The 23,880-nt window shown below is 44.8% G+C and overlaps 1 protein-coding gene across 5 annotated transcripts in view; it reads right to left on the bottom strand.

The window, feature by feature from the left end:
- NVL (nuclear VCP like) overlaps positions 1-23,880 on the bottom strand; it is a 93,664-nt gene that overhangs the window by 2,430 nt on the left and 67,354 nt on the right. For 4 of the 5 annotated variants that reach the window (XM_032393912.1, XM_032393915.1, XM_032393917.1 and 1 more), the window contains 3 exons: positions 10,164-10,240; positions 7,533-7,621; positions 5,174-5,244 (listed from right to left, as the gene is read on the bottom strand). In XM_032393912.1, the coding sequence (XP_032249803.1) occupies positions 5,174-5,244; positions 7,533-7,621; positions 10,164-10,240 (237 nt within the window). The remainder of the gene's footprint in view (positions 1-5,173; positions 5,245-7,532; positions 7,622-10,163; positions 10,241-23,880) is intronic. The other variant, XM_032393913.1, reaches the window with a different exon arrangement.

Genomic DNA, 23,880 nt, shown 5'->3' with positions numbered 1-23,880 from the left:
TGTCTCCGGCGGTTCTTCTATCTGGGAGTCCAGCACAGTGCCTGACCACGCATACAGCAGGTACTCGATGCACGTGAAGAGTTGGATGGTAGGTAACCCGTTAAAACACAGCTGGGGGCAGGGGGCTCTGACTGGAGGGGCCGTTCTCCTATGAGTGTCCGTGGGGTGGAAACAATCCGGGAAATGAACCGTCTACTCCTGAGTGTGGAGAAGAGAATGGAAGGGGTGTGGGCAGCGGGTGTGATGAGCACAGAAGCAGGAGGGTTGCTCTGGGTGGTTTAATAGAGGAAGTTGAGAAAGAAATCCGACTGTCTGAGTGAGGCTTCCTTCCTGACGGTGGGAGAGAGCCACAGGAAGCAGAGTGAAAAGCCTGAGACGTGAGACAGTAAGTATCTGGGAGAAGAATCTCAAGGTCTCAACGCAGACAGCAGTGAAGCTGGCCTCAGGTCTCCGATGCACAGGGAACACCACATGGGCAATTATCCCGCGCGGCCTGTGAAGCCAGGTGCGGCTGGGAGGCCGGGAAGGGTGGCGCGGCTGGGACACACGTCTCCGGATTCTGAGAAGCTGCTGGCGGATGGCCCAGGCTTTTGTGTCGGGCATCTGTCCTCGCAGATCGCCAGCCTGTCAGGTCCTCCTGGGACCACACAGGATGCAGCCACTCACTAGCAATTAGGATGGGCAGGGACCTCCAGGTGGAGCCTAAGGGCCTGGCCCTGCCCGAGGGGGAGCCGGTGAGGACAGACAGATGGAGAGGAGTGTCCGCTCCCCATCGACACCCTCACCCTCAACCAGTTACCCAGGGCTTACTGGGCCAGGTGACACTTCTCTGCTTTTGGCCTCTAAACTAAGAGCGTGCTGAGTATTTGAGAACTAGGAAGGCCAGCTCTGCAGATTTCGGGACAGGACGTCTGTCTTCTTAGACGTCTCCTCATCATGAATCCCGTGTTCACTCACTTCAGAGCAATCGCCATTTCTGTAAGTACGTCTGAGAGGCTAAAATGTGCTAAGTGTTCCTTGCATGCCAAACAAAATCTAGTGGTTCTCTTTCAGCATGAAGACTCCAAACCCCAACCCCACCACTACCATGTCAGTTAACTTGAGTCACCAGCACCTTATTTACAGATTTTCATTCTAGGCCTTTATAAAACTCCACGGCCCCTCACGTGGGCCCTGGCCAGGACATCTAGTTTCCTAACTGACCACATTGGTTCTGGCAGGGATCCTAACCTGGGCTGGGCCGACCCCAGGCTCCCGTGATACTCTCTCCCACCAGAGCTGGCGGGGACTTCTCTAGCTGGGAGGTGTCTGGGCCTGCCAGCACCCACCTTCCCCCAGGAAACGAAGGAATGAGGTTCTGTAGCCTAGAGTCAACTGTGCTCTTAAGATCCTTGTTACGTGGACCAACAAACTCTGTTGTTGTTTAAACTCAAGTTACATCATTTTATTTTATTTTTCTATTTGAGAGAGAGAGAGATCTTGTGAGCCCACGGGCACAAGCAGGGGGAGTGGGAGAGGGAGAAACAGACTCCCCACCGAGCAGGGAGCCCGATGCAGGACTCGATCCCAGGACCCTGAGATCATGACCTGAGCCGAAGGCAGACGCTTAACCAACTGAGCCACCCAGGCGCCCCCAGGAACTCTGTTTTTCCCTGCTCACCTGAGCTGGAGTTGGGTTCTGTCATTTACAACTAAAAGAGCCCTCATTTTAAAAGCAGAATGAGGTGGCTTATCAATGAGCTGCTCAGATTCACATCCAGAAAAGCACCATACCTTTCGACCCTGCCTGTGAAGAGGTTCTTTACCACAGCTCTCAACTGGGAAGCACCAGGAAAAGAGAAGGAAGCAGGATCCGAGACCCCCAATAAACTTAATACACACTGGTGTCAAATTCACCTGCAAAAGTGTGCAAAGGAGATAAAGCAAAGACTTAATCCTTAATTGTCGTAGCTGCTTGGATGAAAACATGGCCAAATTCAGAAATCAGGTCAAGTGATTTTCGGAACTTTTCACAACAAGTTTGTAGCCTCTGTAATAAAGTCACTCAAGCAGCAAACGTGGGAACTTTTCAAAATTACAGCAAAGTTTCTAGAAAATTGTTCTTGGAGGTAAAGAAAGTAAGAGAGTGATAAATGAACTATCCAAAGTCAAGAGATAAAAACCAACGGAACTTCTATATATCAGCAACAGTTAGAAAACAAGATGTAAAAAAATCCACAAATAACATAAAAAAGTATAAATTACTTGGGAATAAATCTGATGAAAGATGGTAACATATTTATAATGAAAACTCACTAAGTCAGGTGGATCTAAGAAGTGAAATGAATTAAAAAGTGAATAAATTTATATAAGAGAAATTAGATGAATATAAGTAAGTGGACAGAAGCACTAAGTTCATGAAGTGAAAAACTCTCTATTCTTAAGCTCTGCTCTCACAACTGATCTAGTCCCATTCCAAATCCTAGCAGGCTTCTCGTGTAGGAATCGATAAGCTGATTATAAACTTTATATGGAAATGAAAAGGAGCTAAAATATTTTTAAAAATTGACGGGGGGATAAAGAGGACAAATCTGGAGAACTTATACTACCTGATCCCAAGACTTACAGATCTATAGTCATCAAGACAGTGGCAAAAAAGATACCATGGCCTGAAGACACACATAGAGCATAGGAATGGATCCACGCATGGATGAACAATGGGTTTTCAAACAGAGGGCGTGGTGACTCCGTAGGAAAGTCTTCGCGACAGAGTCGGAGCAAGGAGGAGCCATGTGGAAACACGGAACAAGACCCCCACCTCCCCTCTCATCAAACTAAAACATTAATCTGAGACGGATCATAGGCTTCCATGGCAGGACGCACAAGCCATACACGCAGGAGCCGAGTTGGCCTCCTTCTGGATTCAAGGCTCCTACTCTCCAGAAGGTGCGTTAGACGACAGAAAGGTGAGCAGATTTGGACAGAGTATCCTCTGCGCGTGCACATCTGAATAAGCTAAGAATCTGTGCAAGTTTATAGTAAGGAGAGAAATGCCTCATGTTTAGGAGTGAAGCATGAGGACAGGACAGCAGAACTCCAAATGGCCCACGAGCATGTGAAACCGTGCTGGCCGTCCGACCGTTCGGAGATGCTCACGGAGAGCACACGGGGCACCAGTTCCTGTGCCGCCGGACACCGCCATGACAGGACCCTGACACTGGGGGACTCGGCCGCTCCCCACGGAAGGGTCTGGAGCCCTGGCTGCGCACCCCAGCTGTGTGCCCAGGAGAAGGGCAACACTGTGCTTGCTCACTGACCCGCGGTCCCCTTTCACACACACGTTTACTCAGGAAACCACACACACCCCGGCAGCGCCGAGTGTCCCCCAAGAGAGGAAAGGAGAAGGAACCATGTGCTATATTCTCATCCTGGAAAGCTGCTCAGCTAGAAACGGACCCCACACAACAGGGACGGACCCCAGAAGCCCTCCACCGAGCTGAGCAGCCAGACTAGGGAGTGCACACCGCAGGCTTCCATGGGGATGCAGCCCACACACGGGTCAGACCTGCAGTCACGGGCAGTGCTGTCAGCGGCGGCCACCGAGGGGCCACAAGGAACTGTGGGAGGGATGGAATGTTCTAGACACTGATGGCAGTGCCGGCTACGCTTGTTGGAGATCACAGAACTGTGCGTGTGCACTACCGTGTGCATACACTTCTACTAAACAGTGAGGCTAGAGGAGGGGCCGCATCCCCACGTCCCCGTGTCCCCTTGAGGAGGCACTTCGTCCCCGTGTCCTAAGTCTTGACAAGCCCGGACTCCAGCTGCAGGAGAGGAACAATTCAACTAAAACAATGTTTTATATGGAAATGAAAAGGAGCTAAAATATTTTTAAAAATTGACGGGGGATAAAGAGGACAAATCTGGAGAACTTATACTACCTGATCCCAAGACTTACAGATCTATAGTCATCAAGACAGTGGCAAAAAAGATACCGTGGCCTGAAGACACACATAGAGCACAGGAACGGATCCACGCATGGATGAACAATGGGTTTTCAAACAGAGGGCGTGGCTGATCAGAATGAAGAGCACCAGTAACATTAACTATCAAACTGTTCCTGGGTTTTATTCAAAGATGCTCAGCAGAACAGACTGGTTTCCTCTGGGATACAAATATGCCTGAGAGGCGAAGGCAGACCACTCTTTCCAGCTATGGTGGAGAACTGAGTGTGGGTACAGCAGACTCTTCTGAGAGCCGAATCAGAACCACCACCAGCCCAAACTAATTAACTGGTTCCTGTGGTCACCGGTGTAAGGTGGGAGGGCGCCCAGCTGGCTCAGTCAGTACAACATGCGACTCTTGATCTCGGGGTTGTGAGTTCGAGCCCCACGCTGGGAGTAGAGATTAATTAAAAATAAAATCTTAAAAAAAAAAAAGGTGGTACGGTGGTCACCTCACCTAGAAGGTTCAGAGCAAACCTTGAGACACCGAACAGGGCAGCCTGCCTCATGTAACTCCTTGGACTTTGACTCAGGGGTTTTCAATCAGTAAATATCGTGAGAAATACGAGGCCTGGGGTAATAAATGGCTAATAATTTAAAGGAAGTTTTAGCCCAGCAGGAAGCAGGTTCTTGTGGCTAAGGCGCATTTTACTTCCAGGAACCCCAAACAAAAGACTGCCAAGTCAATGAGCTTTATCACGGCGGTGCGCAAGCCAACTCTTTCTGTGGGCTGGATGCATCCCTGCAGCTCCATATTGCAGCGGTCGTCCTCATTACCACAAACAGATTACCTCCGCACCGTAAGAAGCAAACACACGAGATCCGGCGTTATATATAAAGAAAAGCGAGCCGTGTGTTTAGCCCTTCTCTGACCTTACGGTGAAGACATCTGTACCTGCCTGAAACGCAGGGGAGAGTCCCAGGGAAGGCTGGCTCCAGGCAGGTAAGACTTGTTGGGAAGGGTGGAGCAGGTCAAGGGACACACGGACCAAATGGGCTAAAAATCCCCAGATGGTGGAAAGACCCACATGGGTCATCCTCTCTCTGGCTTCAGTCTTTCAAGAAACACACAGAACTACCACCTCTCAAGAACACTCCCACAAAGACAAGTATTTTCCTGGTTTCCATGAGTTCACAATCTACTGGTCTCCATTCCAGTCTCTTCTCTACACATTAAGAGCATTTCTTACCTTTTTTGATATAGAAGATTTCACTTTCTTGAAAGCTTCTTCAAAGTGCTTCTGACTGACCTTGAGTTCACCTGTGGAACAAATCACAAACACATCTGGATGGAGGGCGCTAACCGTGACTAATGGCCTAGTTTCTCCTGAGACACTTCCAAGCAGTCAAGGGAACACGGAGGAGATAGCGATCACACTGGGTCTCTTCTGAATGACAGTCAAGCCCGGTACACTCATCAGATGCTTTTGGACATCTTTTCATTTTCATTTAATTTACACACACCTGACCATATTTAATTTTAAACAAATGCTTAACTTTTATATCAGCATCCATTTTAGTGTAAATTTTTTCCCTCCAGCAATTGAAACAGTTTACTTTGGGACAAATCATATAAAAAAGTACTTTGTTCTTCTTTAATTAGAGAGAGACTATTACCGTTTAAAAAAAAAAAGTCCCTGTTTTCATTAGCCGCCCCCCCCTTTATTGAGATATCACTGACATATAACATATGTAAGTTTAAGGTGTATGACTATTGTGATGATCTCAGACGTGTCGTAAAGTGATCACTACAAACGTTAGTTGGCACATCCATCCCTCACGTGATTACTTGTGTGTGTGTGTGGGGGGGGTAATAACTTCTAAGATCTACTCTCTTACCATCTTTCCAGTATATCATCCATATTGTTAATTATAGTCATCATGCAACACATCTGATCCCCAGAATGTGTTTATCTTATAGCAGGAAGTCTTAGCCTCTGACCAACGTCTCCCCATTTTCCAACCCTCTGCTTATCAGGTTTTAATGCAGGACACCCCAAAGAGACTATCACTCCTAAACAGACACCCTTTGAAAGCCCCTCTTTGCACTGTTTACGCCTTAACTTAATGGCAATGTTTAGTGAAGAAGAGCCAGAACTGTTCCTTTTTAAGATAATCCAAATAATTTAACTGGGAGTGGAAAGTAATATTCCATAGTTATTTAAGAGTGCATAGGCAGTAACAGATGTTACGGAGTTATATCATAATATATGTTAGATACAGAGATAATATCACAACACTGGATCAGAAGGGGCTCTCCTTTATAAGGTTGTGCCATTATATAAGTAAATCAAATAACTACATTTTGAACAAGACTTGGTTTAAAATGTTACTATGACAGCTTACACAACGACAATTAAAACTGAACTATCTACACAGATATTAGGATACCATATTTACCTAAAAATAAAATAAAATATAGTTGAACACGTTGAGTGGAAGGTGAAGAGCATACGTATTTCGGTGAGGAAGATATCAACGCTAAGTCCCTAGAGTACAGGTAACTAGAAATGTAAACTGCAGCAGAGCACAGATGTCAGAATTTGCTCCATGATTATAAACTAACATCCAAACAGCCAATCCGTGTAGAGAGGCCCACAGATTTTCAGTGACAAATCCCAAAACACTGTGAGACTCTGCTCCCGGACAGCACACTTACACGATGTTTCTTACAAGATATGCTAAGTTTGTGAATTATATCACCTACTTCCAAGAGGATTTTTTTATTTTAAAAAAACTTTTAAAATTTTTATTTATTTTTATTATTTTAATTAACTTTAATGCAGAGTAAGAAAACTCTCCATGGGTAAACCCTTTTTTTCCATATAATCTGAATGCCATGGCAATTTCTTTTTTTTTATTTGACAGAGAGAGAGAGACAGCGAGAGCAGGAACACAAGCAGGGGGAGTGGGGGAGGAAGAGGCAGGCTTCCCGCTGAGCAGGGAGCCCGATGCGGGGCTCGATCCCAGCACCCTGGGATCATGACCTGAGCCGAAGGCAGATGCTTAACGACTGAGCCACCCAGGCGCCCCGGCAATTTCTTTTTTATTATTATTTTTTTTTCCTGATTCTATGTCCAGTGCTCTTTTATTTTTCTCTCCAAATTTTTAAATTCTAATTAGTTAATATATAGTATACTGTTGGTTTCAGGAGTAGAATTTAGTGATTCATCACTTACATCCTCCAAGAGGAATCTGAAATAGCTTATAATAAAGGCAGTTCGGATACTGAATCTAACAAACACACAGGGACTTCATCAGGAAAGCACGTGTGTGGACAAATGTCAGCAGCAGAGACGCCGCCAGAACTGTAAACAAGTTTGCTCTGAGATTCTTGGGAGCCAAAGACAGTGGGAATGAAAACAGATGTGTTTTGGAAATGTGCTGTGTGGACTCCGGGGGGAGGCTGAGGTTGAGAGGCTACCAGATGGCTGCCACAGAAACCACACGAGGCAAAGCCTATGGGAACGGTCTCGTCAGAGCCACGTCAGCAGTGAGGTTCTGGAGTGATGATGACGGGGAACGGAGACACTGCAGAAAGCACCCTACCTGTCTCACCTCCGTCCTTCGGTCTTGTCATTTCCTCTCTCAGGGCGCAGATGGACGCCTCCCGAACCAAAGCAGAGAGATCTGCACCCCTGCAGGAGAAGACCTGCTCTCAGTTATTCTACAACAGCGCGAAGAACAGAGTCTGACCGCGGTTTCCAGTCACAACCCACATAGCTAGGGTCAGCAGGAAAGAGCTTTTTGCTTTTACTTAAAATATTTCTAGCTTATATTTATTTTATTTATTTGTTTGTTTTTTAAGATTTTATTTATTTGACAGACACAGCGAGAGAGAGAACACAAGCAGGGGAGTGGGAGAGGGAGAAGCAGACTCCTCACAGAGCAGGGAGCCCAATGTGGGGCTCGATCCCAGAACCCTGGGATCATGACCTGAGCCGAAGGCAGACGCCCAACGACTGAGCCACCCAGGCGCCCCAAAATATTTCTAGCTTTTAGAAGAAGGGTAATTATGATGGAAACAATTCAAGGAATCATAAACATTCCTGTGCTAACAGCTATAGATACTAAAGTTAACATAAAAAGTCTACCTGAATTGCCCAGGCAATAGAAACTTCCACATTTATCATAAAATCTCCATCCACGAGGCCCATGCCACCAATGTGCTGCCTACCGCCGAGAGTAAGCTTACAGAACAGTCACTAATGGCACCTAATTCAAAAGGGGGAAACACAAAGACGAGCAAGTCTTTAATGCCCTGACTCAAGCCCGAGCTGGGTGGACCCGTCATAAATGAATTAAAGCAGCTAATAAGCCTCCATCTAATTACTTTGTGCAATACTATCCTGACTCAGCACGGTGCCGGAGTTCAGTGAACAAGTATTACTGGCCTTTCACTACCTTACATCTTCAACAGAATTCTTGCAGCTCTTTGGGAGAGAGTTTGGATCTGGGGATAAAAACCTCATTTTTAGACATTAAAACTTATTTAATGTATAACACTGACCATCCACATAATATGTAACATTAAATCGCCACAGAACTTAAATTATTAGCTGAATACAATGTTTCTGTGGCTAGGTGTCAAGTTTATAAGGTTGTGCAATAATCACATACATGCTGCGTATTCATCCCTTTCCTTAATATTTAAACATCTCCCACGGGTGCAGAGACCTTGAACTAACATAAACAAGCAGCTGACGACGGTGGAATTCCGTGTCTCTCAAACCCTGGTGACCGCAGCATTAAAACCCTAATTGTACGCCATTCAACATTAACCCTGACCGCTTTGTAAACCTGCACCCTACGCCGGAGAATCAGAACATGTGGCCCTGGGGTACGTTCTGCCATTAAACTGCCTCTGTGGGTTTTGGCTCTCAAAGCTGTAAACTACTCACTTAATTAAGCCTTCCCCGCCCCCCCCAATAGTAAGTTCATTTAGTGGTACGAGTCTGATCCCAATGGGGGGGGGGAAGCACTCTCCTTAGAGGGAGGGAGGGGCTCCGAGTGCGTCCTGTCATAGAGACAAACCCTGCCTTCACATCTGAGCCAAGACAGCTAGACAGAGAAGAGGCTCAGGGCCTCAGATGCCCATATACGAAGAAAAGAGATAAAACGACGCATCCTGACCACACTCCCTGAGAATGATCCATGTGGTTTCCAGTGCAATCATCTTGATAAGAAATGAGCTTCTTCAACCAGACCTGGAAGTAACGAGGTGCCAACACTGCTCTCTGCAGGTCTGTTGTTGGGATGTAGGTTTACGCTGCGGAGTAACCACATCCCAAAGGCCTCGAACAGGAAAAAATTGTCTCAGGGACATCTGTCTGGGGGGGCTCAGTCGGTTGAGTGTCCGACTCTTGGTTTCAACTCAGGTCATGATCTCAGGGTCGTGGGATCCAGCCCCGCGTCAGGCTTGGCACTAAGTGTGGAGTCTGCTTGAGATTCTCTCTCCCTCTGCCCCTCCCCGCCACCCGCACGCTATCTTTCTCTCTCTCGCTGAAATAAATGAATATATTTAAAAAAAGAAAACATTGTCTTACTTGCTTGGCTTTGGCAAACACATTATCTGGCTTATCATGAGGAATATCATGAGCACCAAGTATATTGAGGATAACCAACCAATAAGGCTTTCAAAGCCAGAGGGGCAGACGTCTCCCCGTAAGGGAAATGTGAGTTTCTTTTCTTCTCTACATACCCACACTGGGACAGTTAACAACTTTACTTAACGTAAAGAAAATAACAAAAACCACGAGCTCACGAACATGGTGTGGTTCTGAAGGCAGAAATGCCGGATTTCCTGCTGTCACTATGGGCTGTGCGGGTTAGCGGGTGTGCTGTGAAAAATGCATTCTGAGCCTCGGAAAACGAAGCACTCACAGATGACCCTCTTCAGGGCTGAAGCACCAACACTGAAATGTCTGCTCATGTCTTCTGGAAGAAGGGATGGACAACTGGCGAAGGCAGCCACAATGGTCAGGGAAGCTGGGTGCCAAGAGTCAATGTGGGAGCAGATGCGCCCAGCGCCAAAGCTCCTCGGAGCCTCGAAACAGGTAGTCCCTTCTCTCAGAAGGAAGAGCCAGGACAGAGCCGGATACCGAGCTTAACCCTCCCCACGGGACCACTGTCCCCTGTTCTGCCCATGAGAGGTCACGAACTTGAGACCGAGGTACTCACGAATAGCAATCACAGCGCAGGTCAGCGGCAAGGGCTTCCAAATTTACGTCTGCACCCAGGGGGGGTCTCGTGCCATTCTAAGAGAGAAAAATCAGTTTTCACTGAGACTTTAAAGATCGGTACTTTTCCACCTAACAGGTTCTTCATGAAAAGTAATGACCGCTTGACTAAATGAGTATTATTGACTCCTAGACCAGTGTAGTGAGATTTCTTTAAATTTCAATTTTGAGAAACAAGGTTAAGAAGCAGACTCCAAAATTCAGAAAGCTACAGGCAAATGATTGATCTTGTGGAGTCTGGAGGGTCTGTGTGCGGCTGCACCAAGAACAGAAACCACCACCTCAACCTTTCTAAAGGGGAACAAACACTTTTCCTCTGGCCGATTAAACACGGCAAGTACGTCGGCAGTGCTTAGTTTCGATGCGAGGCTGGCGGGCAAGGTGGGAAGAACCGTGAACTTGACCAGGAGAGAATGCCACCCGCCCTCTGGGCTCAGTGTGTCCTCAGCCCTTGTCTACAACTCGATCCAGATCTTGGTGCCACTTCCCCGTTGGCTCATATACCAACAGATGCCAGAAGGACAGACATGAGGACACGCTCAGAATTTCAGCAACACACAGGCATACACTTACATTACAGATGTAATGACATTTTAGTGACTTAAAATCATGACATAGATAGATGGCAGGTCTGTGAGTTTCTGCTTTATTATTCTGATTCATAACGTACATATACATTGCGTACAGTCCTTCCTTTGTAACAAATATCACTTTAGGAAACAAGTGAAGAAACACAGAAAGTAGGCGAGTCAACGGGCTATTAAACCTCAAGGTCAGGTATTACACATCAGCAGGGCGGGCGCCAAGCATGCGGAGGGCTGGACCAGATGACCGGGCACCACATGCAGACATGCAGCGTCCTCTCTCTTCCTCCCGGCTGTGCATATTTAACAACTTCATGAACTCTGCAACTGCTATGACTTGATAAAACGCATTTGTTCATCCAACACGTATTCAAGAAACAGTTACGGTCCCACTCAACTCAAGAGTCACCTGGGAAGTCGTCATGGGTAAACTCTGTGGGACCTTGGGCAAACAAGCTTGGTGCTTTTCTCTTTTATCCCTCCCGAGTGTGGAAAACTAGTGGCCAGACTGCATGGTCCCTGATAATGTATAAGGTTTCAATTTAGTCAGTTAACCCTGGGGCGCGGCTGGGCTGGGGGGAAGGGCTGGAAGGAAGGAGCACAGCTTCTGAGGCTCTGGTGATGATCTCTCTTCTCTTATTGTGGTAACATTTGCTTAACAAAATTTATCCGTTTAACCATTTCTAAGTGTGCAGTTTAGTAGCATTGTGTACATTCACAGTGTTGTGCAACCATCCGTCTATAGAGCTTGTTTCATCTTCCCCAAATGAAACGCTGGACGCACAGTCACTGGCCCTCCCGCCCCCTCGGCTCAGCCCTGGTAACCACCACTCCATGAATATAACCGGAAATGTTCTCTTCCTTCATCTGGAGGTCCTGCTTATAGAAACTCATGCAGTTGTATTTAATGATGTCTCCACTTCTCTGTATGTGTACGGTACTTCACAAAAAAGGACTAAAAAGAAGTAACATTGGACCAGGAATTAGGAATTCTGAGTTCTAAAGTTCAAATCTGCAACTGAAAAAAATACAGGAGGAAAGAAAGTTTCCAAATTCATTCTGTGAGGCCAGCATGATCCTGATCCAATAAAGACACCACAAAAAAAGAGAACTACAGGCCAAAATCCCTGATGAACATGGACGCAAAAATTCTCAACAAAATATGAGCAAACTGAATCCAACAGTACATTAAAAAAAACATTCACCACAATCAAGTGGGATTTATTCCTAGGATTCGAGGGTGGTTCAGTATTTGCAGATCAATCAATGTGATACGTCACATCAACAAGAGAAAGGCTGAAAACCATATGATCCTTTCAATAGAGGCAGAAAAAGCATTTGACAAAGTCCAACATCCATTCATGGTAAAAACCCTCAACAAAGTAAGTTTAGAGGGAACATACCTCAATATAATAAATGCCACCTATGAAAAACCCACAGCTAATATCATCCTAAATGGGGAAAAACAGAGAGCTTTTCCTCTGTGGTCAGGAACAAGACAGGGATATCCACTCTCACTACTTTTATTCGACACAGTACTAGAAGTCCAGCCACAGCAATCAGACAACAGAAAGAAAAAAGGAATCCGAATTGGCAAGCAGCAGCAAACATCTCTATTTGCAGATCACATGATATTTTATGTAGAAACCCCCAAAAGACTCCACCAAAAAACTGCTGGAACTGATAAATAAATTCAGTAACATCACAGGATACAAAATCGAGGTACAGAAATCTGTTGTTTCTATACTAATAATGAAGCAGCAGAAAGAAAAATTAAGAAAACAATCCCATTTATAATTGCACCAAAAACAATAAAACACCTAGGCATAAACCTACTCAAAGAGCTGAAAGACCTGTGCTCTGAAAACTATAAGACACTGATACAAGAAACTGAAGATGACACAAAAAAAATGGAGACATTCCATGCTCATGGATTGGGAGAACAAATATTGTTAAAATGTCTATACTACCCAAAGCAATCTACAGATTTAATGCAATCCTTATCAAAATGCCAACAGCACTTTTCACAGAGCTAGACAAACAATCTTAAAATTTGTTTGGAACCACAAAGACCCCGAAGAGTGAAAGCAATCTTGGAAAAGCAGAGCTGGAGGCATCACGATTCCAGACTTCATGTTATATCACAGAGCTTTAGTCATCAAGACAGCATGGTGGTCGCATAGAAACAGACACATAGATCAATGGAACAGAACAGAAAACCCTGAAATGAACCCACAACTCTATGGTCAACTAATCTTCGACAAAGCAGAAAAGAACATCCAATGGGGAAAAGATAGTCTCTTCAGTAAATGGTGTTGGGAAAACTGGACCGCTTTCTTACACCATACACAAAAACAGACTCAAAATGGATGAAAGACCTAAATGTGAGACCTGAAACCATAAAACTCCTAGAAGAGAACACAGGCAGTGATGTCTCTGACATCAGCCATAGTAACTTCTTTCTAGATATGTCTCCTGAGGCAAGGGAAACAAAAGCAAAAATAAACTACTGGAACTTCATCAAAATAAAAAGCTTCCGTGGAAAAAGGAAACAACCAACAAAACTAAAAGGCAAACTACTAAATGGGAAAAGATATTTGCAAATGACATATCTGATAAAGGGTTAGTATCCAAAATATACAAAGAACTGATACAATTCAACACCCAAAAAACAAATAGCAAATTTAAAAAGGGGCAGAAGACATGAACAGACACTTCTCCAAAGAAGACATCCAGATGGCCAACAGACACATGAAAAGATGCTCAACATCGCTCATCATCAGGGCAATACAAATCAAAACCACGATGAGCTACCACCTCACACCTGTCAGAACGGCTAAAATCAGTAACACAAGAAACAACAGGTGTTGGCGTGGATGTGGAGAAAGGGGAACTGTTGGTGGGAATGCAAACTGGTGCAACCATTCCGGAAAACAGCATGGAGGTTCCTCAAAAAATTAAAAATATAAAATACTAATTCAAAGGGTTACACACACCCCGATGTTTACAGCAGCATTATCTACAATAGCCAAGATATGGGAGCAGCCTAAGTGTCTACAGACCGAAGAATGGGTAAAGAAGATGTGGTATATACACAGTGGAATATTACTCAGCCATAAAAAGAATGAAATCTTGCCATTTGCAACGACACGGATGGAGCTGGAGGGTATAATGCTGAGCAAAGTCAGTCAGTCAGAGAAAGACAATTATCATATGATTTCACTCACATGTGGAATTTTAAATTATAACTAAATTATTAATTTAATTTAAATGGGGAGGGGAAGCAGTGCAGGGGGGCGTGGAACAGCACACTGGGGCTTCCCAGGCTCCCCGGAGGCAGGAAGGCCTGGTGCACACGGGCCAGTCCACTCCCTGCAGCATCAGTAGAAGCAAGTAGGGGGGTAGGAGGTAGGCGGGTAGGGCAGAAGCTGCCTCTTCAGGCACGAGCCCTTATTAGATTCTTCAGCGTTTGTGCAGAACCGCCAGCGTTACTTCAGTCACCACGTACGGACGCGCCCTGCACACACTCCACGCGCTGCCCGTTTGAATTGAAGGCTCGATCTAAGGAATAAACTCATGGAGGACTGCGAAAGGATAACTCTCCAGGACTTCTCAACATCTGAATTCGACGCTTGGGTCAAGCTGGACTCTCATAATGGCCTGCATACCCGCAGAGTGCACTTCTCTGACCTTCCACAAAGTTGTTTTCAACGAACTGGCTTTGAGCAAGGTCTTCAGCTTACATAAAGAGAAGCGTCAAGCTCAGTCCAGAAATGCTTCTGTGTTTATGACGGGAACACTGCTGAAAACACTGTCCGTCAAATTCAGCGTTCCTTTTATGAGGGCCGAGAGGAGAAATCTTCCTCACGTCTGCACGCCGCAGGGAGCTGTCAGCTTTCTAGATACAGGACACCCTTGAAGTGAAATCTTTTGTGATAGCTCACTATACAAAGGAATGCAGTAAATGAATAATTATCTAAAACTAATATTTCAGAAAAATAAATTCTTAGAAATTAGATTTCAGAAATTTTCTAATTCTTAGGAAATTCACTTTTTTTGAAAAATAAGTAACCCCTTATATACCGTCATGTGAAAGAAAGTAATACGCTGCCTTTTTTGAGAGTGTGGGATGAGGTCTACATGGGACACCTCCAAAAGTTTCAGTACCAACATTACTTTCCAACTAGCAGAAATAAGGGCTGAGAATCTTTGGATCATTAAAATCTAATCATTCTTGGGTGCCTGGGTGGCTCAGTTGGTTAAGCGTCTGCATTTGGCTCAGGTCGTGATGCCGGGGTCCTGGGATCGAGCTCCGCGTTGGGCTCCCTGCTCAGCGGGGAGTCTGCTTCTCCCTCTCCCACTCCCCCCTGCTTCTGTGCTCTCACTCTCTCTGACAAAGAAATAAAATCTTAAAAAAAAAAAAAAAGTGCCCTTAAAAACAAGGGTTCCAAACCAAAGAGAATGGGACTCCTATTTTAATTGTCGTGCAGAAGCCTTCAAAATGCTTCAAAATTCCAAAATAGCTACTTTGAAAGATCTGTGGCAAATGTTAATGGAAAACTGAAAACGAGAGGCAGCTAATACAGAAGGCTGTACGATGTCACTGCTCCGCTCGGGGCTCCTCCTTCCAGTACTCCTCAGCCTCAGCCCCTTTCCACCCTGAGGACACGCTCAAATAGGCTCCTTTTCAAACAATGCCACCCAAGGAATTGGCCACGGCCACCCCCCCACCCCCCCCACCTGGGGCAGCTTTCATTCCTTGGCCAAAAGCCAAATTCAAGGTCACTGCTAAAAAATTTCCTAAACCCAGGGAGGATCCTGGAAGGCTTTTGCACTTGAGTTCTCTCCTATGATTAATGGGTTGATAAGAAGGCAGGAAACAGGATGAGAGGCCACCGATCTGACTCTGAAGGACTCCGGAACAAGAACCAAGATCTGGCGAAGTAGCGCCTGCACATACCCCTACTCCCCTGAGACGGGGCTCCCGCCCAGCCATGCCAGAGTTGGCGAGGCTCCCAGGGATGGCTCGATGGGCTGTGACCTCACTCCAGAAACAGCCAGGAAACCGGAATTAAAATTAATGGAAAACCTTGTCAAAGTCTGGGGGATAGCAGAGCCACACCTCTGCCTTAACCTGCACGGAGCCTGCAGACGGGATCCTGGGAAACACAAAAGCCGCCAGAGGGTGAGCAGTCCCACAAGAGTCAGTCCTCCCAGACCTGTCTGTAGCATCAGCAGAAAAAGAAAGAGACAAAACTTTGGTGTCCTCTTTGGTGACGCCTCTTAAGTCCAAGGGGTGGATCAATATTGCCAGAAATATTTGTCCCAGTTAAAACTGACAAAATATTTAAAGGATTGCTTTAGTACTTGGCCAAACAGGAAGCTGATACTCAGAACCTAATAGGAACGTTTTTTCGGCCCTCTCCTCTAAGCTAAAACTATGTCACCAGACGGAAAGAAAAGCCTTCTGCAGGCTTTGTGGAAGGATCCCTAAAACTCTTAAAAATACAAAAACTAACCCAAATCTTTGGAGCTTTTCCCTCCTCAAGTTCACATGATCTAGGATAATCTCTGGAAACGAAAAGCTACTTTCAGTTTGTTGGTTTAATTAAAATAGACATGTCTCTGGAGTTATTAACACTGACTATAATGCAACTTCTGTTCCACTCGGGCTTACTAATCAAGTTAGTTCCTGTTACCTGTTACAGAATCGGTTGCCCCAAAAACTAACCTGGAATGACTTTGTGTCCAACATCAGTGAAATTTTCATAAGTAATCAAAGCATAACTATTAAAAACTAACGATTTAAATAGATGTATATGGGAAGAATCTCTAGGTGAAATTTTCAGCAAATACTTTCCAAAGATCTTTTGGTTCCTCAAACTTTAAAGTTTTATTAAGTTAAATGATGACTTAAATGAAATTCACTGTCTAGGTCATCCTCAAATGAAATACTGAAACATTTTTAACACCAGGTTCATCTACAATTAGCTTCCTTTGCAGAGGAACAAAAGATATTTGGGTCTGTTAAAAAACATGTTCTGTGTCACCCAAAAGTTACTGTGAGAAAACATACATTTCTAGAAATGGTGAACAGTATTTGTAAATTTGGCAAGGCAACAAACAGTCCACAATTGCTTACTTCTTAATTTTCATTATAAATTAAGGTTAACAGTTGAAAAAGAATTTTATGTGTGGTCAAGGTGAGTAAGATGGAATACATTTAAGGGTTAAAAAAGCTTTAGTACCAATGTTGTAGTTAGGTAGAACTAAACCTTAATTTTCTTTCATCTGCTGAAAGGATGAGTTTCCGTGGATTATTGGTCTGCTCTTAAATAAGAAATTATAGGGGCGCCTGGGTGGCTCAGTCAGTTGAGCGTCTGACTCTTGATTTTGTCTCAGGTCATGATCTCAGAGCTATGAGATCGAGTCCCGTGTCAGGCTCCATGCTGAGCGTGGAGTCCATTGGGATTCTGTCTCTCCCCCACTCTGCCCCTCCTCCCTCAAAAAAAAAAAAAAAAAGGAAATTATATGAGCATTTAATTTTCTGTATTTGCCCAAGAGGTCTTTAAGTGTCACCACGGTTAAGAAGGTAACCAGATGTTTCACAGCGGCCTGTGATCCTATTTGACCAAGTGTTTTAAACCTTCGATATTTTTGGCAAACTTGCCAATTTCAAATCTTAAAAGAAGTCTTAACTTAGAGTTAATTTTGAAATTGACCAAAGGGTCCCTATGACATCACCAAGGATTTTTTTCTCTCCTTATAAAGAGAGATGTTGAAGGACGGCTTACTGGCTATGTCGTCGTGGGTGAGGGGGAAAGCCCCACGGGGTAAGCCAGCCTTGTTTACCGCGTACTGTGTGGGTACGTAACTCTCATAGACACTACATAAGATTCCTGGAGTCTGGTATAGCCAGTATAATGTTACCATCGTTTTCCCAGTTGTCATTTGAAAATTCTGTCACAGAAACAACCAAATCTCCTGTGAATCCCATCATAATGGACTCTAACTGATCTTTACAATGGACATTTTTGAAGTTCTCTGTCATTTACAGAGTTATTCTTTTAGTCGGATGCTTTTGCAATGTTCCTGCCAAAGTGGGTCATCTTCAAGGAGGTTCACAGAAAGCCCTTGGGCAAATACAGGTTTCTGGTAACTTCAAGATCATAAAAATGAATTGCACAAGAATTTCTGGAACTAATGGCAAAACCTGGGTTCAAACAGAACAAGAATTACTAACACGGGACTGAATGAACTGAGGATTACAGGTGTTTTTTTTTTTTTGCTTTTTAAAGATTTTATTTATTTTTCAACAGAGAGAGACAGCGAGAGAGGGAACACAAGCAGGGGGAGTGGGAGAGGGAGAGGGAGAAGCAGGCTTCCCGCCGAGCAGGGCTCGATCCCAGGACCCTGGGATCATGACCTGAGCCGAAGGCAGACGCTTAAAGACTGAGCCACCCAGGTGCCCAGGATTACAGTTTTTATGACTCTTGCTGGAAGAGCTGCTGGTTCTTTAATATTTTATTTTTCCAGATTTGAGGAACCAGAGATGACTTACAGCAGTTTGGTAAAGCCTTTGTAAACAAAGATGAAACCATTTACTTTTCTCCCAGCCTGATCTCCCTAAAATTCAAAAAATTTGAAAGACTTAGGTCTTTCAAATTGAGAAAGACTCATTTGTACTTTGTCCATGTTCCATTCTAATCCCGTTAACTGCCGCTGAGGCTTTGTTATACACCTGTGACTAGACTGGGTCCTGAATTCCAATTTCCTCAAACATCTGCCCACGACTCTCCACAGTAACATTTCTGGTTTCCCCACCCTTACGGATTAGAATCACTAGGAACAAAAACTAACTTCCAGCCCCCGTTGACGGGCCCATGCCAGGCGGCCCTCCCAAAGCAGACGGCAGCCAGAGTTCAGGGGTTCAACTTTGCATATGCCACACACAGCTGAACAAGGTCACCTGACATCCGGTCTGCCACAGCTGGAGACCTCAAGTCAAAGTGATGGGAAGAGAAGCAGGCAACATCGAGGTGGACTGCTTCCTCCTAAGTCGCCAGATGAAACCTTCACACTTCAATAACCACAAAACCCTTTCTTCTTTTTCCTCCACTCTGGCATTGGCCTAAAAAGGTAACATCATCTGTATCTTCCAGGCCATTACTAAGGTGGTGGGGGGGGGTAATCCAACTTCCAATTGACTGTTGGATTTGCCATGATGCTCCTGCCTCAGTTCAGCGTCTCTTCAACAAACTCAGCCCCTCTCTGTTCTGCCTGACTCTCTGAGCCTGGGGTCCACTTTCCTGTCTCTGGTTAACAACCCCAAACCCATGGAGCCTTGCGTCCAGGCTCTACACAAAGAAAGACAAACAAGGCAGACGAAACCAGAATAAAATCTTCCATGCGGTTTACAGACCCTTAAATTTTACTGGACTCCATGGCTGTACCAGAAGGCCCTCATGATTCAAAATTAGCTCCCTCTGGCAGGTCCCAGCTTCCCTGAAATTGGTAGGAATAAATGTAAATGCAGCTAAGATCAGGATCCTCTCCTTAACTCTTGAAAATACTACCGAATCTGCTCATAAAGCAGAGCTATCCAACAAAAACCCTCAGACTCTGGCCAAAGTTGTTCTGATAGCAGCATCGCCCTTGATTATATTTTAGCTAAAAAAAGGAGGCGTCCATACTGTGGCCAACATCACCTGCTGCGCTTGGATTAACATTTCTGGGGAAGCTGAAACTCAGCTACATAAAGTCACCGAACAAGCCACTTGGCTTACGAAGGTAATTTCTTCAACAGGGTCTTTCTTTGACTTGATTTTGGTCGGTCTGGGTCTTGGGGACCATGGCTCCGAAGTGCACTCCAGACACTGGGAACTATCCTGCTCATAATAACCAGAGTTGGCGCCCTAGTATGCTGTATTCCCTCAAATCTTCAGAGGCACGTTCCTGGCCGCTGACCACCAAGCCCACAAGCTCCTTAGGAACCAGAGTCAGAAATGGAACTAAGAGAATGACGCACTTAGAAGTTGTGAGCCTCAAGGCATGACCTGTGCTTACCCCAGAGCATCAGCAAACACTGAGAATTACAGAGACCAAGCGGGGAGTAGCCCCAGTGCCGTAAATTTTGATCACATCCTCAGGTAGGCTGAAGGTCGGATCAAACGTGGGAGAACTGTTAAGAGACAAGGCCATGGACGGTATCAGCTGTGCCGAGCCCCAGTCAGCAAACCCAGACCTAACACACAACCCAACTGCAGGTTCAGCCTCTCCCAGAAGGTGACCTTCAGCCCCTGGGTCTGGAACTCCTGGTCTGCTCCAGTAGGGGGACCCCTGACCGTAGGAAGTGGACGTTCAAACTCAGGTTCGCACCAGTGAGGGGACCCCTGACTACGGGAAGGGGATCGTTCAGGCCCGGGTCCCCACCAGCAGGGGTACCGCCTAATGCGGGGAGGGACCTTCAGCCCGGTGGTCTGGAACCAGCGGGTCCAAGCTAGTGAGACAATCCCACCCACCCTGCGATAGACCCTTCAGACCCCATAGGAAGGTGACTTGGTGTGAAACAATGTAGTCCTTCCTAATACACTTCCTTGTCCCACCTCCTTTCTGCCTTAAAAAACCTTTCTTTTCCTACAGCTCTTCAGAGCTCCTTTCTACATGCTGGATGGAATGCTGCTGATTCATGAATTGATGATTATGCCAATTTGATTTTTAAATTACTCAGTTCAGTTGTGTTGTTTATTTTTTTAAATAATGTTAGCTGTGTTTTTTTTTTTTTCAAGATTTTATTTATTTGAGAGAGAGAATGAGAGGGCATAAGAGGGAGGAGGGTCAGAGGGAGAAGCAGGCTCCCTGCTGAGCAGGGAGCCCGATGTGGGACACGATCCCGGGACTCCAGGATCATGACATGAGCTGAAGGCAGTCGCCTAACCATCAGTTGTGTTGTTTAACAAGAACAATGTGAAAGTAACAATGGCAAAGAACTGTACACTTTACAATGGTTAAAATGTAGGCACTAATGTCTCTGACACTGGCTATAGAAACATTTTTCTACTTCTGTCTCAGGCAAGGGAAAGCCAAAGGGAATTATATTACTACATGAAGATAAAACTGTGTAGTGAAGGAAACCATCAACGAAACGATAAGATAACCTACTGAATGGGAGGTATTTGCAAATGACATATCTGATATGTCAAAATACATAAATATATAAAGAAATCACACAACTCAATACCAAAAAACCCCTAATAATCCTATTAAAATGGGCAGAAGACATGAACAGACATTTCTCCAAAGACGACATACAGATGGTCAATAGACACATGAAAAGATGCTCAACATCACTCATCATATCAGGGAAATGCAAATCAAAACCACGATGAGATACCACCTAACACCTGTCAGAACGGCTAAAATCAACAACACAAGAAACAACAGGTGTTGGCGAGGATGTGGAGAAAGGGGAATCTTCGTGCTCTGTTGGTGGGAATGCAAGCTGGTGCAGCCATTCTGGACATCAGTAGGAAAGTTCTCAAAAAATTACAAATAAAACTACCCTATGAGCCAACAGTTGCAATAGTGGATATTTACCTAAAGAATACAAAAACACCGGACGCCTGGGTGGCTCAGTCGTTAAGCGCCTGCCTTCGGCTCAGGTCCTGATCCCAGTGTCCTGGGATTAAGCCCCACATCAGGCTCCCTGCTCAGTGGGAAGCCTGTTTCTCCCTGCTCAGTGGGAAGCCTGTTTCTCCCTCTCCCACTCCCCCTGCTTGTGTTCCCTCTCTCGCTGTGTCTCTCTCTGTCAAATAAATAAAATCTTAAAAAAAAAAATACAAAAACACTAATTCAAAGAGATACATGCACCCCGATGTTTACAGCAGCCCAGCTGTCCATCAAGTGATGAATGGGTAAAGAAGATGTGGTATATATACACAATGAAATACTACTCAGATCTTGCCATTTGCAACAACATGGATGGAGCCAGAGAGTACGATGGTAAGTGAAATCAGTCAGAGAAAGACAAATACCATATGATTTCACTCATATGTGGAATTTAAGAAAGAAAGCAAATAAGCAAAGGGGAAAAAGAGAGAAAGAGAGAGAGAAACAAACTCTTACCTCTAGAGAACACACTGATGGTCACCAGAGGGGGTGGGGGTGGATGGGTGACATAACAGATGGGGACTGAAGAGTACACCTGTCATGACGAGCACCAGGGGTCATATGGAAGTGCTGAATCACTATAGTGTACACCAGAATCTAATATTACACTATGTTAATTATACTCCAATTAAAAAGATGGATAAAATGGTAAATTTAAACATATTTTATCACGATTAAGAAAAAGCAAGTTAGGACCCATTTACACTATTATTCCTGTAATTCTGATTAAGCATTAGATGTTATAGAACAGGGGTTCAAAAAATATGTCATGTTGTACTATTACTTTTATTTATTTTTATTTTTTCAAGATTATTTATTATTTATTTATTAGAGAGAGTGTGTGCACATGAGCGGGGGGGCAGAGGGAGAAGGAGCAGCAGACTCCCCGCTGAGCAGGGAGCCCAATGCAGAGCTCGATCCCAGGACCCTGAGATCATGACCTGAGCCAAAGGCGGATGCTTAACCGACTAAGTCACCCAGGCATCCCTCTTTTTTATTTTTTAAAAGATTTATTTATTTACTTGGGGGGGGGGCGCTGGGGGCAGGCAGAGGGAAAGAAAGAGGGAGAGAATCCCAAGCAGACTCCCTGCTGATCAGACAGCCTGATGCGGGGCTCGATCTCAGGACAAGAATGGGATGTTCAGCTGACTGAGCCACCCAGGCGCCCCTATAACTTTTATTTCAATGATTACATCTATATTTAATCACAGAAACCTATCCTTTGTCATACAACAGACTCTAGAATCAGAAGGATATCTCTTTACATAGTTGATCATAAAAAAATAAAGGAAAGAAAATTAACATAATCTTACCATGATAACATGGTAATTGTCGGTTTGGAATTTTTTGTCAGTCTCTGAACATATCCATGGAAACGTACCCCTCTGTACCCTGCTCCTGCTGGTCACTAAATGGAAACAATAGCAGAGCAGTTCAATATGCCCGGAACACTGTTACGAGGTTCCTAAACATTACCTGTTATTGTATCTGATATTCTTAGCTCATGAAAATTTAACAGATAACATTTCTAGGTGAGATGTTAAAATATATTTTAGTCTTCTGGGACACACCGTAAAAAATAAATGGGGAGGGGCGCCTGGGTGGCTCAGATGGTTAAGTGTCTGCCTTCAGCTCAGGTCATGATCTCGGGGTCCTAGGATGGAGCCCTACATTGGGCTCCCTGCTCGGCAGGAAGCCTGCTTCTCCCTCTCCCACTCCCCCCTGCTTGTGTTCCCTCTCTCGCTCTTGCTGTCTCTCTTTCAAATAAATAAATAAATAATCTTTTTTAAAAATGGGGAATTTTGGGTCTTTGTGATTTTTACCACTATTTTAAAGACTATGTATTATCTCAAAGCACTTGGCAGACATTTTATTTTAATTACATTTATTAAGGAAGAAATAGAAGTTAAAGAAAAAATTCCTTTGTCCAAGGGGCTTTTGGTGATAAGCATCTTGTTACCACATCATTACCAGAAATACCAAAATAAGTAATTTGTTTTCCTAATTTTCTCTTAAGAATCAGACTCCAATAGATACTGAGAAGTTGCTCTGACCTACAAGTCTTTTCAGACTTCTGAGACCAAAATGAGAGAATTTTACTGTTATCTCCCCCTATCATTTGACGTATTAATAAGAGGAAACGGTATATACAACAATCTGGGAATTTGAGCAAAAATCTGGCGAACTTTGGAACTGAAAGGGTAAACATTGAAAATCACAGTTTTTCTCAGTTCAGGCCGATTTGCAAAGAGTGTATGCAGGCAGGCAGTCCCTGCAGTCTGAGGTTCTGCGTTTTGTCCCTCTGCCTGCTCTGGCTCCAGCTGTCAACACAGCCTGTGAGCTGCACATCCCAGGCCCTGGAGGGAGGGGTGGGGGGGGGAAGAGGAAGGAATGGGGGATGGAGGG

Source organism: Phoca vitulina, unplaced genomic scaffold (assembly GCF_004348235.1).
Source record: "Phoca vitulina isolate PV1807 unplaced genomic scaffold, GSC_HSeal_1.0 scaffold78, whole genome shotgun sequence".
In the NCBI taxonomy this organism is placed as follows: domain Eukaryota; kingdom Metazoa; phylum Chordata; class Mammalia; order Carnivora; family Phocidae; genus Phoca; species Phoca vitulina.
This window is presented reverse-complemented; position numbering and strand designations above follow the sequence as displayed.